The sequence below is a fragment of the Monodelphis domestica genome, chromosome 7 (genome assembly GCF_027887165.1).
Source record: "Monodelphis domestica isolate mMonDom1 chromosome 7, mMonDom1.pri, whole genome shotgun sequence".
In the NCBI taxonomy this organism is placed as follows: domain Eukaryota; kingdom Metazoa; phylum Chordata; class Mammalia; order Didelphimorphia; family Didelphidae; genus Monodelphis; species Monodelphis domestica.
Genome location: NC_077233.1, coordinates 91,371,967 through 91,388,306, shown reverse-complemented (window position 1 = coordinate 91,388,306; position 16,340 = coordinate 91,371,967). Strand labels below are relative to the sequence as shown.

Here is a 16,340-nt window from a genome sequence, read left to right as displayed (position 1 = left end):
AGGTACAAAAGTGGGAGCAAAGCCTGGGGGAGTCCCACCAGCATCAGGAGCCCCCACAGGCCAGCCTGGGGCCGATGGAGAGAGTGTGTTCTCCAAAATCCTTCCTGGAGGGGCAGCGGAACAAGCAGGCAAACTGACTGAAGGTACAGCTTGGATTCTCAAAGACATTGCCTGAGAGTCTAACCCCAACATCCCCAACCTCTCTCAATTTCATCATAACCCATAGAGAGGAAATGACTGGCTCAAAGTCACACAGTTGGTAACATAGCCAGAGTTTGAACCCAGCATCATAAACATAGACCTAGAAAAAAATCTTAGAAATTACCTAATCCAAACCCCTCATTTTACAGATGAGGAAACTGAAGCTTAGGTCCTCTGATACCACATCCAGTTCCTTTTTCCACTCTTCTCTCCCTCAGTAGAGGTATAACAAATAAGAAGCCAATGGAGCAGCTATATCTATGCTTTTGACAGAAGAAGTCATGAAAAGCTGCCTCCAGTCTATCCCATGGTCACTCTCTGATCCAGTTTTCCTAGAGTTGATCCTGGACCTTATGGCCATTTCTTCTATTACCACCCAAAGCTCCCCAGGTCTCTGACAGTAGGCCTGGGATTCCCCAACTATACCATAGCCCACTAGCCTGAGGGGGTCAGGGCCCAGAAAAACTAGCTTAAATCTGCCAGACTCGGAGTCTTGAATAGGTTTTTTCCCCTTTCCCCCGCTCTTCTCCCATCTCAACTATCCCACATGTGGATAGTCTGGCTCTGGCCTCAACAGTAGGAACAGCAGGAGAGGAAGGCCTGCTGTCAGAGCAGAACTACACTCTTCTTCTGCATGCAACCCATGTCTTGGGGAAGTTAGGCTGAGAGCGTGTGTGTGTCTGTGTACATGTGGGTGCATGCATGTGCTCACATCTCTCGTGTGTGTAAAAAGCTAAGCCTGTAGGAATAGGACAGGCAGACTGAGAAGGCATGTTGGGTAAATATTGAGTGGATTGTATGAGCCCAGACTAAGAAGAGGGGAGAGAGCTTTGGTGATAGTGAGAAGGGAATCCAGGCTGGGTGTTGTGCAGAGGAAGTTGAGTTAGACAGATGGGAAGGCCAGGCTGAGCATGGGGGGAGCGGGGGGAGCGGCACAGGCCTCATCCCTTCTAAGAAGAGTAGCTTTCTGTGACTCTAAATTCTTCTCAGAGACCCCTCAGGGAGTCAGATTCATGTCCTCAAATCTTTTTTCTTTTTCACAGCCGTGTCTGCTTTTGGAAAGAAATTTTCTTCATTCTGGTGATCTGTACTGTAGGGTGAGTGGTCCCTGAAATCATCCCCCAAGTAGAAAGAGCATGATTTGAGGACCTCCCACCCTCTTCTTCTCACTAGGCCTTTGCCCAAGCTAGGCCTCAATGATCTGGGGAAATTTGAGTTCTTAGCATAACACAACCCTTCCCCATTCTAGGCACCCATTCTTCTCCAATAGAACATGCCCATCTGTCTGAGCAGAAGAAAGGGACCCCATTCTCTTGTCTATAGGAGAAGGGGAGAGGCTAGGAAAAGCCATGCAGGTCTTCACACTAGCCCCGTTCAGACATGTCTTACACATCAGACTATCTCAGGCCTCTATGGAAAGAGCTCATGTCCATATATGAGAAATACAGCCCCTGCCTAACATCCAGGTGGAACTATAGCCATCCCCAATGAGCTTGCCTTTCTAGGGCCCCAGCTCTGACCCCAAGAGAAAGGATCTATCAAAAAAAGAAACGTCTCCATTTGTGATACCAGCTGTAAGTTCTGGGTTTGTGAACATCCCCTTTCCTTCAGGCTCTTTAGCTAACTAACATAATACCTAGAAGCTATAATGATTCTAATTACCTTTTTCTGTTTTCCTTTATCCTTCCCCTCTCTGTCTCTGATCTCTTTGTCCCTCATCTTTGTCTCTCCCTGACCTGTCCATGCTTCATCCCTTCCTACTGGATAATCTCTGTCTTGTTTCCGCCTCTGATTCTGGGTCCTTCCTGGTCCCCTACTCTTTAATGCCCCGAAGATGTTTTGGAAGATGAATGGAGATAAAGTCATTCCTGTGGAAAAACCTATGAAGAAACTAATGGATTTAACCACAGCCTAGGACTCTGCGTATAACAGTAAGTGGTCTGTGGTGTTGGGGTAGTGGAATCCCAGGATCCTAGATATAGAGCTGGGAGGGACTTAGATATCATCTTATCCAACCCTCCTATTTTACAAGTGAGGAAACTGAGGCTCACAGAGACTCAATGGCTTGTAAATTGTAAGTGGCAGAGCCACATTCAAACCAAGTTCCTCTAACTCCCGATCCATTATCTTTTCCATTCCTTCACTGAATAAGGTCCAGTGATTGGAGTTGGGTTTGTTTTTGTTTTTTTTTATTGGAGCTGTTTTACTTCCTGAGCATGTTTTAGTCCCATGAGTCTCTGCAGTCATGGAATCCATTCATTACTAATCATGCATTAAGCACCTTCTGGGAGGAAGGCCTTGAGCTCAAGACTCAGGCTAGACAGTGGCACAGATCCTACCCTCTAGGAGTCTGCTTGTGAACAGAAGGAACAATAACTCACAGGTCCAGAGAACATCAGGGTTTACAAACTGCTTTCCTCATTATAAGCCTGTGACATAGAAAGTACTGGTATTCTTTTTGTCCCCATTTTATAGATGAGGAAACTGAGCTTCAGAGGGAATAAAGCAACTTGTTTAAGGGCCACATGGCTAGTGTTGGATCTGGGATACAAACCCAGGTCTTATGAAATCAGATACAGTGCTCTTTTCATGATACCATGCTGTTTCTGATGAACCAGGAATAGGAAGGCATCAAAATTAGGTTGTCCCTACTCTCAAACAGTCCAGTCCAGGCCTACTGTATGCCAAGCACTCTCAAGAAGCTTGTATTCTAATAGGGGGAAAGCAAATAACCAGAATGTGGAGATAAGTAATGTAAAAACCAAAGAAGAGCTCCAGAAAGAGTCCTCAGAGAGACAGAGAAAGAGAGAATACGAGAGAGAGAGACAGAGACAGAGACAGAGAGAAATTCATCTAGGGAATAATTGGGAAGGGATCAGGAGGAGATAGCAGCTGAGTTTGGCCTTCAGCAGCTGGACATGGGGAAGTGGGGATCAGTGTGAACAAAGGCGTGAAGATGAAAGAAGGCCAGGCAAGAGTGGAGGACAGAAAACTGTCCCTCTGCCTCCAGTTTGACTTGACAAGGGCAAAGGAGACTTGAGGTGGAGCCACTACACTAGCACTGCCAGGCTAGGATGAGTAGGATGGGCTTTCACGAGCAGTACATAAAAATGGGAGTTGGACAAAATTTTTGAATAGAAACAAAAGAGACTCACGTAATGAGTTCCCACAGAGGCCAAATGTGAGAAAACCTTTAAATTTCCATTTGTGTCTAGGAGCCCCATTGCTCAGGCTTGAGGCCAGCTCCATCCAGGGACATATGGAGTAAGAGACCAGGGAACACAGGACCAGAACGCAAAGGGAAAACGTTCTTCCCTTGAGAATTCCTCCCCAAGCCTATGGTACTGAGCAGGCAGGAAGAAGAAACAACAACCTAAGGGGACACAATTCCTGAGGCTACAGCCCCAAGTCTTAGGGCTAAATGATAAAGCTTCCCTCTTCTCTGATAAGGCTGAGTGGGATGTCCCCCATCTGCTGGCTCTTCTTTTTTGAACAAAAGGTCTTATGCACCTTCTTATACTTGTCTCTTCCCTTTGTCCTAGCCTTCCCTCTCTTTCCATGTTCTCCTCCCTGACCTATCTGAAGAAGTATCCTTAGAGAATTCATAGAACATTAAATAATCCTAGAGTATGAGGTTTTGGGTCCTAAGAAGTCAGAAGTTGTGATGAAAATTGTGTAAGTCAGTTACTATGAATCCATCGATGGCATGAGGAGGCAGTGGAAAAGAGAGTATTCCTCGCCCCACACAATCTGTAGGGAAGAGTGAGGAGAGAGGAGCTCACTGGAGTCCGCTCCTCTTTCTATCTGATTCATTCCTTCAAACAACCTGTTTTTAGAATCATCGAATGCCAGAACTAGAAGGGCTCTCCGAGCTGGAGCAGAGGAAGGAACACGGTTACTTTGAGGGCTTTCATGAGGAATATCCAGCCAGGAGTCTGATGGCCTTTGTAGACTCCCACTGGAGGAGACTTTCCTCAGCTGGGAGAGCAGTTCACAAGTACAAGAAGAGGCCTTTACAGCGGGGCCATCTGCTTGTCTGTGATTCAGGGCTGGCCGGCAGGCCAAGTAAAATGTGGTATTTTCCAATGTAATGGGACTGGCCAGTAATGCCTTAGTCTTAGGAGCGTGTGACTATTTGGTGAGCCTGCTTTAGGGCAGCTGGAGAGCAGAGCTTCCTATTTCGAATGCCCAGAAGCCAGCTCACTACCACCCATGAGGGCCCTCCATACACATGCCCAGTTCTGAGCACTCATTGGCCTGTCCCCCTTTATGCCAGCATGGGCAGGATGGAATTGTTCCTGAGTTACAGGCCTCACTTTACCCCCAGTGCCTTGACCCATTATTGACAGCTCCCCCCCCCCCCCAGCAGACAGTGTAATAGTCATAAGCCAGGTGCTGAATAGACTCGTAGGGGATCATCTAGTTCAGCCTCTAATTTGGCAGTTGGGGAAACTGCCAATAAGGTCAATATATTTTTTCTTGAGGCCTGATACCAGCCCTCTGCCTGGGCAGTGTGAAGTTTCTTCAACTTACAAATGAGAGCTTACTATTAATTAGTCGTTTCTCTTCTCCCTGACTCCCTCTTCCTCTGTCTCTATCTCTTTTCCTCCCGTTCTTTCTTCCCCTTCCTTTTCTTTCTTTCTCCTCCTTCCCTTCTTTCTTCATTACCAGTCCCTGTGTGCTTAGCTGAACTCGTGTCCATTATCTTTCTCTTGCAGCGAGGGTTGGTAGGGCTCTGGGGAGGGTGGGATCCCCAGCATTTGTGGCAGAGCCTCCCAAGTCAGGCAGAGTTCCCTCCCCCCTGTGATCAGCTATAGTCATTTCTCCAGCACAGATCCATGGGGGTGTACACCGAGTTTGCGGAGAAGAGAGTAGCCATCGGAGCCTCACACCTGGCATCTGGCATGGATCACTCACCCTTGAAGCACAGTGAAGCCTTGGCGTAGCCCAGGGGGAAGGGTCCGGTCCCTCAAGGCTCAGGCTGCTTTGTTAATAAGCACACAATAGGCCTCTGGCTTCATCATACTGGTGAAAGTTCAAGCCCCCTTCCTGGGCCCCACCGAAGAGAGAATCTCCTTCCTCACAGAGGACCCTGTTAGGGTGTGCCCTGTGCCCAAGGGGGAGGGGATGTACAGTGGCATCCAAAGGCCTTCCTTATTTAGATCTCCAAAAGAAGATCACCCCTACCATTCTGGCTAGTGACACCTTTCCAACCAGGCTCTGGGATACATGGACACATGGCTAGATAGTGCCAGAGCCAAGACTCAAGATGGGGCCAAAATTCAACCCACAGAATGAACATTAGCAGACATAGGAGCAGCAAGCAGAAATTGAGGCAGGGCCTAGAATGGGGGAATCTTCATCTTAAGCCAGGACCTTTGTGTATAAAGGGGCAACTCTTGCCAGAAAGCCATGATGGTGAGCTCTTCGTGCAGCCTCCTCCTCGAGATGGGAAAAGACCCAAAGATTGGATTCACAAGGAAAGCAAAGGCCTTAATGAAGTTCTCAAAGATGGAGTTCATAGGTTCATAATATTCAGAGTTGGAAAGAATCCTAGGGCTGATCTAGTCCAGCATTTTACAGCAGAAGAAATTCAGACCCAGAATGGGTTAGAACTTGTCCATGGTCACCCAGGCCGTAAATAGCAGCGTTGGCATTTGAACCCATTTATCCTGACTCCAAATCCAGTACTCGTCCCATTCAGCCACAGGAATGTCTGGCACCCAGAATTGGCAGACCTGCCTGGCACACCGGAAATGCCTGATCAGCCACAGAACTAGCCAAGTTGAAAATAAAAGAGCAGACGTATTTCACATGTTGAATTTGTTGTTGTATGTTATTTTAGTAACGTTTTTGGGCTGAACACCTCGAGGGAAATGTGATGGAGAAAGAGAATAACAAAGGAAACCTAACTAGAAATAGACTGGAGTATAGAGACAAATCCATTAGAACAGGCGGTGAAGCCATAGGTTGGAAGTTCCTTGCATATCAAGCCTTTTCAGAGACTCAGCCTTGGGACAGCAGCACCAACCCCTCTCCATTCCCAGAGAGCCACTGGGGTAGAGGGTGCCTCGGTTCCCCCAACTAAAGCACCCCCAGTGCAGAAAGCAGAAGGTCCTTTCTCCCTCAGAGATTCAGTTATTAAAAAAACATTTTACCAGCACATTCCTGTATACATAGTTCTCTGGCCAGTACTCTGGTCAGGCAGCTCTTGGACATAATCCTGATGCATATCAAGGTGCTTTGACCAAGGGTACTTTGGCATCAGCCCAGTCCCCAAAGCAGCTTGAGTTCCTGGCATCTCGGTGACTTCTAAGAACTCTGCTAGGTCTATTGACAGTGAAGGCAGCTAAGAAGAACACTGGACTGGGGTTATGGGACCGTCCCTGGTATCTTGGGAGAAATGGCTTCCACTGGATGTGGAATGACAGAAAAGGAGCCTCTAGGGACAGGCCAGCCAGAAAGTCCCCAGGAAGCAGTTTTCTCTGAGATTTCACTAGAAAGTTCTTATCATGGTGGAGGAATATAGAAGGGGACAGAGAGCCTGAAACAGAATCTGCCAAACTGGCCCCCACACCTACTTCCTGGACTGATGCAAAAGTCTCTTTGGTTAAACCCCCCCTTATTTTAATAAGGGCATTAGGACTGTATCTATGGGCTACCTAGCATGTAGCACCAAACAGAACTATGTATATGAAGGAGGATGCTAGTAAAATATTTAACAACAAGTTCTCTGGATTAAAAAAAAAATGTGTCCACTACAGACTTTTAAGTTAAATTTGCATTAACATTTTGTCTATAACTTTTTTTTTTGCCTAGACAATCAACAAAATAAATTGAGCCCAGATTGGTAACATTTTCCAGTTTCTAAGATGTAAATGCTCACATTGAAAATTGAACAATTGATTCTCCTTAGCCCACCCCTGGGGGGAGAGCACAGAGTATTTTTCTACGGGCAGTTTGCCCAACACAGTCAGCCTCTGCCCCAGCTTCCTAGTAAGAGTCTCGGTGTGGCCAAATTTCAAGGTTCCTGGCTCCTCTGTAGGGGTTGGGGGCATATGATAAGTCCAAGGCTTAAAGAGGTTCTTAATGTGTCTTTAATATCTATCCTTTCTTTCCTCTCCCCTCTGAATTATCAGTTCCTGACAAAAAGAATGGCAGTAATGATAGTGAGAAGAGGGGGGTGGCTTCTGCGCATGTATACATACACACTTTCCTGTCCAATGTGTTTGAAGGTAGGGAGGCTGTACATGAATGTGTGTCTGGAAAACCCTGCCTTTCTGCTCTCAAACATTTCCAACCATGGTCATTCAGTGAGGCCAAGAGCAGTGGACTCAGAATGGCTCTCTCAGCCTGCTCTAAGCCCTGCTATCATCTGGGAAATATGAGGGCCCACAATCAATTTGGGGCAGGCTCCAGCAGTAAATTCTCTCCACTCCACGTACTGTCTTTTCTGAACCAGGAGGGAAATCTCATATCCATGAGCAGTAGATGGGAGTCCAACCAGTGGCAGGCCAAAGGAGGGAGGGTCCTTCTCAAAAGAAGTAACATTGACTCAGTAGCCTCTTTGGATCCCTTTCTTTTCAGACACTATGCAAATAGATGCTTGTTACCAGGAAGGTTTTAGAGGGAAATAGTTTCTTAGAAGGGTGGCTACTCCACAAGGACAAGCACGAACCACGCTGTTTCTCTGTGATTTCTACTTTTTCTATGAGTGACTAATTCTCTTTTCATGTAAACTTGAAAATCCTAAAGCAATGCCATTCTTGGAGACATAGTAAAATGAAGTCGTGCATGAGGGGAACTGATCTCTAAGGGAGCAAAAAAGAATGGGCACAAATGAATAGTAACCATCCACTGTTCTTGCCAAATTAACCAACCTTCCTTCTTTCCTTCCTTCCCTCTTTCTTTCTTTCCTTCCTTCCTTTCTTGCCTCCTTCCCTCCCTCCTTTCCCTTTTTCTCTTCCAAGCATCTGAACTCATGGCAAACCCTAGGCTCAGTGACACAAACAGGACACAGTGGATGCTTTTCCAGCTGGAGTCACCAGAGTGAGGCATCTGCCCGGAAGCCCCCCAAGGAGTGTCTCCCTCAGAAGTGCTCCCTAAAGACAGTGTCCATAGTGACTCATCCTCCTCTCTGGTGAGCAGTGGCTAGAACAAGCCACAATCATTCTCGGGGAGACTTTTCTTGAGGAAAACTTGCCAAAGGTCCTGCTTAGGACTGTCCAGAAGCTTGGGGTTCCCACTTTGCCCTTGGAGAAGACTTTTGAACCTCCAAAGGCAGTGCCCCTGCCCAGGGCTCCCCCTTGCCAAGTGGAGACTGGAGCAGGGTTCAGGGGCCCTTCCTTCAGGGTTATACACAGAGTTCCAGCTCCTGCCGACTGGGACCTCTTCACTCTGGGGCCTTCAAAGGTTTTTCCACAGCCTTGGAGATGGGCTTTGAGTCGAGGGCTGGGAGCTGAGCGCTCCATTTCCTTCACATTCCAGTTGGCCCCACATCTCCCTCTGCGGGCACCCTGTCCTTGGTGACGGAACGTGTGCAGCGAGGGACTTGTGGGATTTAGAAAACTAAAAAAAAAAACACTAGGACCTAACACTGTTTCTTTATTGAAATACGAGGCCATAGGACTCTGCAAGGCAGCATGTACACTGGCTGACTTTTCCCCAGACAGATGGTGGCAGGCCAAGTGTGTCTGCCAGCCACCTTGAAGCCATCACCTAGCCATTGTAAAACATCCAAGTGGCAATGCTTTCATACCAACCATCTCCTTCTTTTACCTATGCCTGAAGATTTCTTTTTATTTCAAACGCAGCCTTAACCATTCCAATTTTCTTTACTTGTATACCTCATAAGCATTTTTCTTTCATTTTTCTTTCCTCCTCTTTCCTTATTCCCCCTCCCATCCCACCCCACTATACTTTTTTTTTTTGGAAACTCCTTTCCCATTTACTCTGTACCTGGTTATCATGGGGTGTTCTCTGTAGAAGCAATAGAGTGCAGTAGGCTACAAGAGCCCCACGAGGTGGGATGACATCAGGAGAGGTCGCCTCTGCCGTTCTCCTTCCTCTTACTGTGCAATTCAAGTCTTTCTTAAGCCATTACCGGTGGGCGTGCTCAGAAATGTAAAAAAACAAAAACAAAATGAAGCCCATGTGTTTTGAGTTGCCTCCACGAAGTTCCTAGAACCTCTGGCATGGGAAGTGAGAGGGAGCCACCGCGGTCAGCAGCTGGTGAGCCCAGGGTAGGGGTGTCCTGGCGGTCACCGGGATGACTGCGTCAAGCCAGCCGCTCTCGCCTCAACAGTGTTCCAGACAACCAACCTGATGGTCCCATACATTGGAGCTTCCCTTCGACCTGAGCAGCAGCAACAAGTCTCATTTCTAACGTTCTATGCAATGAAATACAAAAAAAAAAATTAAAAAAACAGAACACACTACACCTGTTAATATTTAATAAACTAAATGTTACGTATAAGAATTTAATTGCAAATGTGCTATGGAGAAACTGGATGGATATGTTTCTAGCTACCACCCGTGTGTGTGAAGTTTCCAATTTGTGGCATGTTCGACCCATTTGAAGGACACGTCGTTGCCAAAGGGTGACCATGCTGCTGTGACTGTCTCCTGTTCTAGAGTAGAGCATGGCTTGCTACCTCTTTGCACGAATTCATCTACTTTAAATGCTTGCTGTACTTTGCTCGGGGTTCTTTTTGCCTCAGTCCCTCGCCTATACTCAAATGCTTCTCGTTGACATATGCACTTGTTATTGAAGGATTGTCTGTGCTCTCATGGGAGAGGTCGATGCCTCTGGTCCAGAGAGAGGTCCCGAGCACTCCCACCCACGCTGACCTCCTGAGGATTTGCCCCCTTACCGTCTCCTTTCTACAGATCTCCATCCCCACAGGGAAATGAGCCACCCAGCCTTGAGCCCCCATGCCCAATGTGGCCCCCTCCAGTGGATCATAGGAATTAGAACGGGAAAGGGTCTTTGAGAATATCTCATCCAGCCCCCTTGTTCTATTGATGTATTAGCTGTGGGCCAGAGAGAGGAGGCAGTACCTTCACACAGGAAGCAAATAGGACAGCTGGGATTTGAATTGGGGTCCTCTAATGCCTTTCTCATTCTATTAGTTTTCCCAAAGAACCACCATTACCGCCACCTCCACATACAGACTCTATACCCCAATGCCTGGAGCAGAGAGAGTACCATCAACCCTGAGATGGAGAAGATAAAAAATAAGTCAGAAGAGAGTTTGAGCAATCCTAGAAGTCTACTATAGAATTTCTTTCTTTAAGCTTGCTTATTTGGCCCCCGTTGTGAGAATCCCCCAAGCACTATGACTAGGGCTTCAAAAACGGACTGTACATAGGAAACTGGAACCTTTGCCCCCTGTGAAGCTCAAACCCCAATAGAGCTGCTCAAGGCTTTAGGGAGGCCTGGAACCTCATTTTAAAAAAAAAATGGTTTTGATACCAATGGGCTCTGGGTTAGGGCACGAAAGGTTGGGAGCAGGGGTTGGTCGTTCCATTGTGGAGAGGTTTGTTATACCTTGGTTTTACCTGTGCTACCACGTCTTGACTAAAGCAGGCCATCCCTAAAAGGGGCTAGAGCAGCTAAGGAGCTAGAGGGAGTGGAAAACCTCCACTTGTTCCCCTCCCGCAGGAGGAAGGGCTAGGACTCAGGATTTGGAGGTCTTTCTTAGCTTTCCACTCCATCAAAGAGAGACTTCCCAGGAACCTCGGCCCATATTTGAAGCTTAAAAACAAAACAAAACATTTTCAAAGGCTCTAGAAAGAAAAGGGCATAGAATGGGTGTGGGGAGTAGGGAGGGGAGAAATAATCCTTTGGTGTTTATGAAAACCATTGTTGGAGCTGCTGACCTTTGGAGGTTGGCATTGTCTGGTTGGGAGGGACTCGATGGTTTCTTTCTAGCCTGTTTCCCTGGAACACTATCTCCAAGGCAGCACTGACTTCTACCATGCCTTGGGAAGTCCTCAGGGGGTCCACAGGCAAGGAGCCCAAGGCCTAGCCTTCTTGTAAAGCTCTTCAGGTTGTGCCATGTGTTTCTTAGGAGATCCTGTTTCTTAGCAGCTCTAGGACTTAGGAGGGGAAACATCTCTCCCTGTCACTTGTCTCCAGACCTTGAATGAAGCCTCCTTGCCTAGAGCCTCACTTTGGTCTGGTTTGCCTCCAGGATATATCCTGGTCCCTCTATCTGAGTCCAGAAGAGCCTTGATAGACTATCCCAAGAACCGCTGGAGGGTTCAACCCATCTTAAAGGGCTGTGTTTCTTAGCTGCCATTTGAGTGGAGAGGACCATCCTACCCTCCAGAGACAAATGGCCAAGAGAAGCACTTCTTAATGAGAATGAATGAGATGGTATTAGACTGAAAACGATATGTGGGAAGACAGTGGGGAAAGGGGACTGCTTTCCTCATGTCTTCATATGGACAAGAAGGGCCTTGATGGCCTTAGTTCTAAGAGTAAATGGTAAATGAATCTGTGGTGAACGATTCCCAGTATGGGTATTGATCAGTCAGCATTTGTATTAGGGATAGCCCAAACTTCCTTCTGCATTGCTGTTGGGGACTGGTATTCTTAATGTCTTTTTTTGATTGGTCTTCCTTATTGAAGTATGGAATGGTATGGGATAAGCATTTATAAGCACCTACTATGTGCCAGGCACTGTGCTGAGCGCTGTACAAATATTATCTCATTTGTAACAATACCTCTCACTGACATGGCCTCTTCCAAGGAAGCTCAGCTCATCTCGCATGTATGATCTTTTCTGATTGTCCACCAGATGTGTATAAAGTAAGGAAGGGGAAATATCACTCTCCTTGTTTTCCTGATAAGGAAACTGAGGCAGAGTTTCAATTACTTGAATAAGACCAAACTCCAAGGCATGAGTAGAGGGTTCCTTTCTGGGATAAGTCCTTACCCTTTTTCCTCTAAGAGCCTGGACTGTGTGTGAGAGCAGTCTGACCCAAACCCACCTCTCCTCTGAGCTCCCAGATGATACCAGAGAGGAGGCTCTTGGCTGGACACCTCTTTGGTACTGATTTAGAGCACTTTCTAGGGACAGAGATAAGGAACGGTAGGTATCCATCTGGAAGTCAAAATAACATCTTGGACAGTTAAGATGAAGGTGCTTGGCACAAATGTAGAGAGGCAAGTCCTGCTAAGGCACAGGGCCCAAATGACACCAGGGGACAGTCTGCCACAGGGAGCCAAGGGTACTGGAGATATCGCTGAAGTAGGGTTCTGGATCTCTTCTGCTGCATGGGGGGGCAGGCATTGGGTGCTTCCTAATATTTTCCACGCATACTCTTTGTATTGAGGGCTCCGTCCACCAGTGGAAAGCTAGCACACTCTCCATGCTTTGCCTTTGACATTCCTGTCAAAGAGCTACCTCCACCAGGCAGCTTCCTCTTTGGACAGAAAGCACACACACTCACTACAGCCATGTTATCAATAGCTCTTGTTGCCCCCCCAGCTCCAGAGACAATCACAGGACCTTAAATCTGGAAGGGGCCCTAAACATCCTCTAATCCAATGCTTTCATTTTGTAGACAGGAAACTGAGGCCAAGAGAGCTGAGATGAGTGATCCTAGATCATGAAATAAGCTGGTGGAAGACTTGGAACTAGAACCCAGGGCCCCTGACTTCCCAGCTCATAGTACACATACCACACTGCCTCAGAGAGGGAAGACAATGAGAGCTCCATATTAAATTTCTGTGATCAGTTCTTGCCCTGGGAAGGTAGGCTATCTGATCCTTTAATAGCATTGAGAACCAAGCGAAAGCGGAGGAATTGAGGATGTCTAGAGGAGATCTTCATTCCCTAAGTATATATTCTTTGTCTCTAGGTTCTCCAATAGCAGTGGTCTCCCCTTCAGGCTCTCCCAGAATGGCCAGTAATTCCCAGAGAGCCACTGGTGTGACAAGTGCATACAGTCTGACATCCTCCCAGGCCCTGTTCCCCCTTGGGTCATCTCTTTTGGGGTGGCCATGACCTGCTCTCTCCATTCCTGGCATGTAAATACATTGTACAGTGTGTAAATCTCATATGGCAAGGAGAACAAATCTCAAACTGAAACTTGCGTTGGGGGATTCGCATCCCAACACTGGCACACCTTTTGCTTTGATGTACAAAAAGAGAAAGCCAATACTTTAATAGGTGTGTGTGTGTGTGTGTAAGTGAGTGAGTGTGTGTGTGTATGTGACAGAGAGAGAGAAAGAGACAGAGAGAGAGAGAGAGAGAGAGAGAGAGAGAGAGAGAGAGAGAGAGAGAGAGAGACTGCCTCATTTAACCCTTGGGCTTGAAACCCACACCTCTTCTGCCTTCCCCCAACCTTTCCCTCTCTTCCCTCCACTCTTCTCTTCTCCCTCCTCTCTCTTCCCCAAGGTATAGTAGTCATCTGTAGAATTCTTATGGTTTTCCCAGCCCCTTCCACCTGGTGGCTTCCATGCCTTTCTTGGGCTATTCCATTTGGGGGTGGGTTTTATTTTTCTGTTGTTGTTGTTGTTGAAGGGGCGGGGGTGGGGGGTTGTACAAAGTCAAACCAACAAGTTTACAGTTGTAAGTGCAATGACCTATGTCCTCTATCTGAACATTGTAAATTGTGTGTCTGTCCTGCTACGCCCTGTGAGAACTTGTAGTATTTCAACGTACCACCTTCTGTATTGTGACTCAGTATGAGAAATTGCCCCTACAAGGTATTTCTGTGATAACAGAATAAAAGGACTTGATATAAAGCATGTGTGGGCTCCTGCATTGTTCCTGTTTTACTGAGGTCCCAGAGGCCATTTACAAGAGTAATTAAGAGTGGCAAACACAACAGTCCCAGAGAGTCGTTTGTTCTGTGGATCCAAAGAGGCTATGTTGGCTTAAACTGCCCATGGGACATTTCATCCCATGTTCTGTAGGGATCTGACATTCAACTTGTCTAGAACTCAGCTCATTCTCTTTCCTACCTAAGCCTGCCCCTCTTCCAGACTCCTCCCTTTCTCTTAAGGATGCCACCATATTTCCAGTAACTTGGGTTCACCACTTTAGTGTCATCTTCTAGTCCTCCCTCAGAGTGCCAGATCTTACCATTTCTAACCCCTACAACATCTTCTGCATCCATTCCCTTCTCTCTATTCACACCAGCACTAACCTACTTCAGGCCGTTATCATCTCACCTGGACTGTTGCCGGAGCCTCCTAAGTGGTCCCCCTACCTTCAACTTCTCCCCAATCTAGTCCATCTTCCACACTGTTGCCAAAGTGATTTTTCCCAAATCTCAGGTGTGATTGCGCCAATCTATCCAGTAAACTCAAGTGGCTGGTTCCCTCTTACCTGGAGAAGCAAATCTACACTCCTTTGCTTGGTATTTAAATCCCTTCACAATCTGGATCTATCTTGATTTTTTAGTTTTATTACTCATTACCCCCCTTCGCATACACCCCCAACCATCCAAACCCTCCTTTGGAGACATGGTCCATCACCTCCTCATGCATGATATACTAGCTCCCAACTAACTCTATGCCTTTGAACAGGCTGTCTCCCCCAAAGCTAAGTGGCCCAGTGGAGAGAGCATTGGACTTGGAGTCAAGAGGTTCACCTCATACCCAGCAGATTGGCTAACATGACAGCAAAGGAAAGTAATGAATGCTGGAGGGGATGTGACAAAGTTGGGACATTAATTCATTGCTAGTGGAGTTGTGAATTGATCCAACCATTCTGGAGGGCAATTTGAAACTATGCCCAAAGGGTGCTAAAAGACTGTCTGCCCTTTGATCCAGCCATACCACTGCTGGGGTTATACCCCAAAGAGATAATAAGGAAAAAGACTTGTACAAGAATATTCATAGCTGCGCTCTTTGTGGTGGCAAAAAATTGGAAAATGAGGGGATGCCCTTCAATTGGGGAATGGCTGAACAAATTGTGGTATATGTTGGTGATGGAATACTATTGTGCTCAAAGGAATAATGAACTGGAGGAGTTCCATGTGAACTGGAATGACCTCCAGGAAGTGATGCAGAGTGAGAGGAACAGAACCAGGAGAACATTGTACACAGAGACTGATACACTGTGGTACAATCGAATGTAATGGACTTCTCTACTAGCAGCAATGCAATGATCCAGGACAATTTGGAGGGATTTATCAGAAAGAACGCTATCCACATTCAGAGAAAGAACTGGGAGCAGAAACACAGAAGAAAAACAACTGCTTGATCACATGGGTTGATGGGGATATGATTGGGGATATATATAGACTCGAATCACCCTATCAATATCAATAATATGGAAATAGGTCTTGATCTATGATACATGTAAAACCCAGTTAAGTTGCTCATTGGCTACAAGAGTGGGGAGAGAGGAGGGGAGGGAAAGAACATGAATCATGGAACCATGGAAAAAATATTGTTAATTAAGTAACTAATTTAAAAAAATTTTAATAAAAAAAGAAATCCAGAGCTCAAATCCAACTTCAGACACTTAGCAGCTATGTGACCTTAGGCAAATTACTTAACCCTCTCTGTTTGCCTCAGTTTCCTTAACTACAAAATGGGGATACACTTCCCAAGGTTGTTTTGAAGATAAATTGAGATATATGTAAAATGCTTAGCATAGTGCCTGGCACATAGCAGTAGCTGTTATCATTATTATTATTATTACCTTTGATCCTTAGAATCCCTAGCTTCTTCAGCAAACTTAAGGATGCCGCCATCCTTCCAGTAACTCGGATTCACCCCAACTCACTCTCAGCTCAAGCCACATTCTACTGAAGCCTTTCCTGATCCCCTGCCTACCAATGCTTTCCTCCTAATATAGTTTTGTATCTATCGTGTGTATATTTTGTGTGTATCTATCTGTATTTGTCTCCATTCCTCAAACTCTGATATACTTTTACCTTTATTTTCCCAGCACTTACCACAGTGCCTGGCAAACAGTAGGGATTAAAAATGCTTATTGGCTGGTTTATTTATTGACCCCCAAAGAAAAGCTCCAAGCCACAGAGACCTCAACAGAGAAGCCTTAGAATACAGCCTAATGGGTTCAGTGATTTGCCTTGGTAAACTTACGATGGCTTCTCCAAGACACCCAGAAGGTCTGATCTATAGCTCCCCAAGATGTAGCTCCATGAGT

General features: G+C 46.4%; 1 protein-coding gene across 4 annotated transcripts in view; it reads left to right on the top strand.

Moving 5' to 3' along the window:
- BSN (bassoon presynaptic cytomatrix protein) overlaps positions 1-13,963 on the top strand; it is a 240,072-nt gene extending 226,109 nt beyond the window's left edge. For 3 of the 4 annotated variants that reach the window (XM_007499946.3, XM_056805059.1, XM_056805062.1), the window contains 4 exons: positions 3-143; positions 1,245-1,298; positions 2,036-2,132; positions 8,172-13,963. In XM_007499946.3, the coding sequence (XP_007500008.2) occupies positions 3-143; positions 1,245-1,285 (182 nt within the window). In that variant the 3' untranslated portion in view covers positions 1,286-1,298; positions 2,036-2,132; positions 8,172-13,963. Of the gene's footprint in view, positions 1-2; positions 144-1,244; positions 1,299-2,035; positions 2,133-3,416; positions 6,017-8,171 lie in introns of those variants that run through there. The other variant, XM_056805060.1, reaches the window with a different exon arrangement.
- The last annotated feature ends 2,377 nt before the right edge of the window (positions 13,964-16,340 follow it).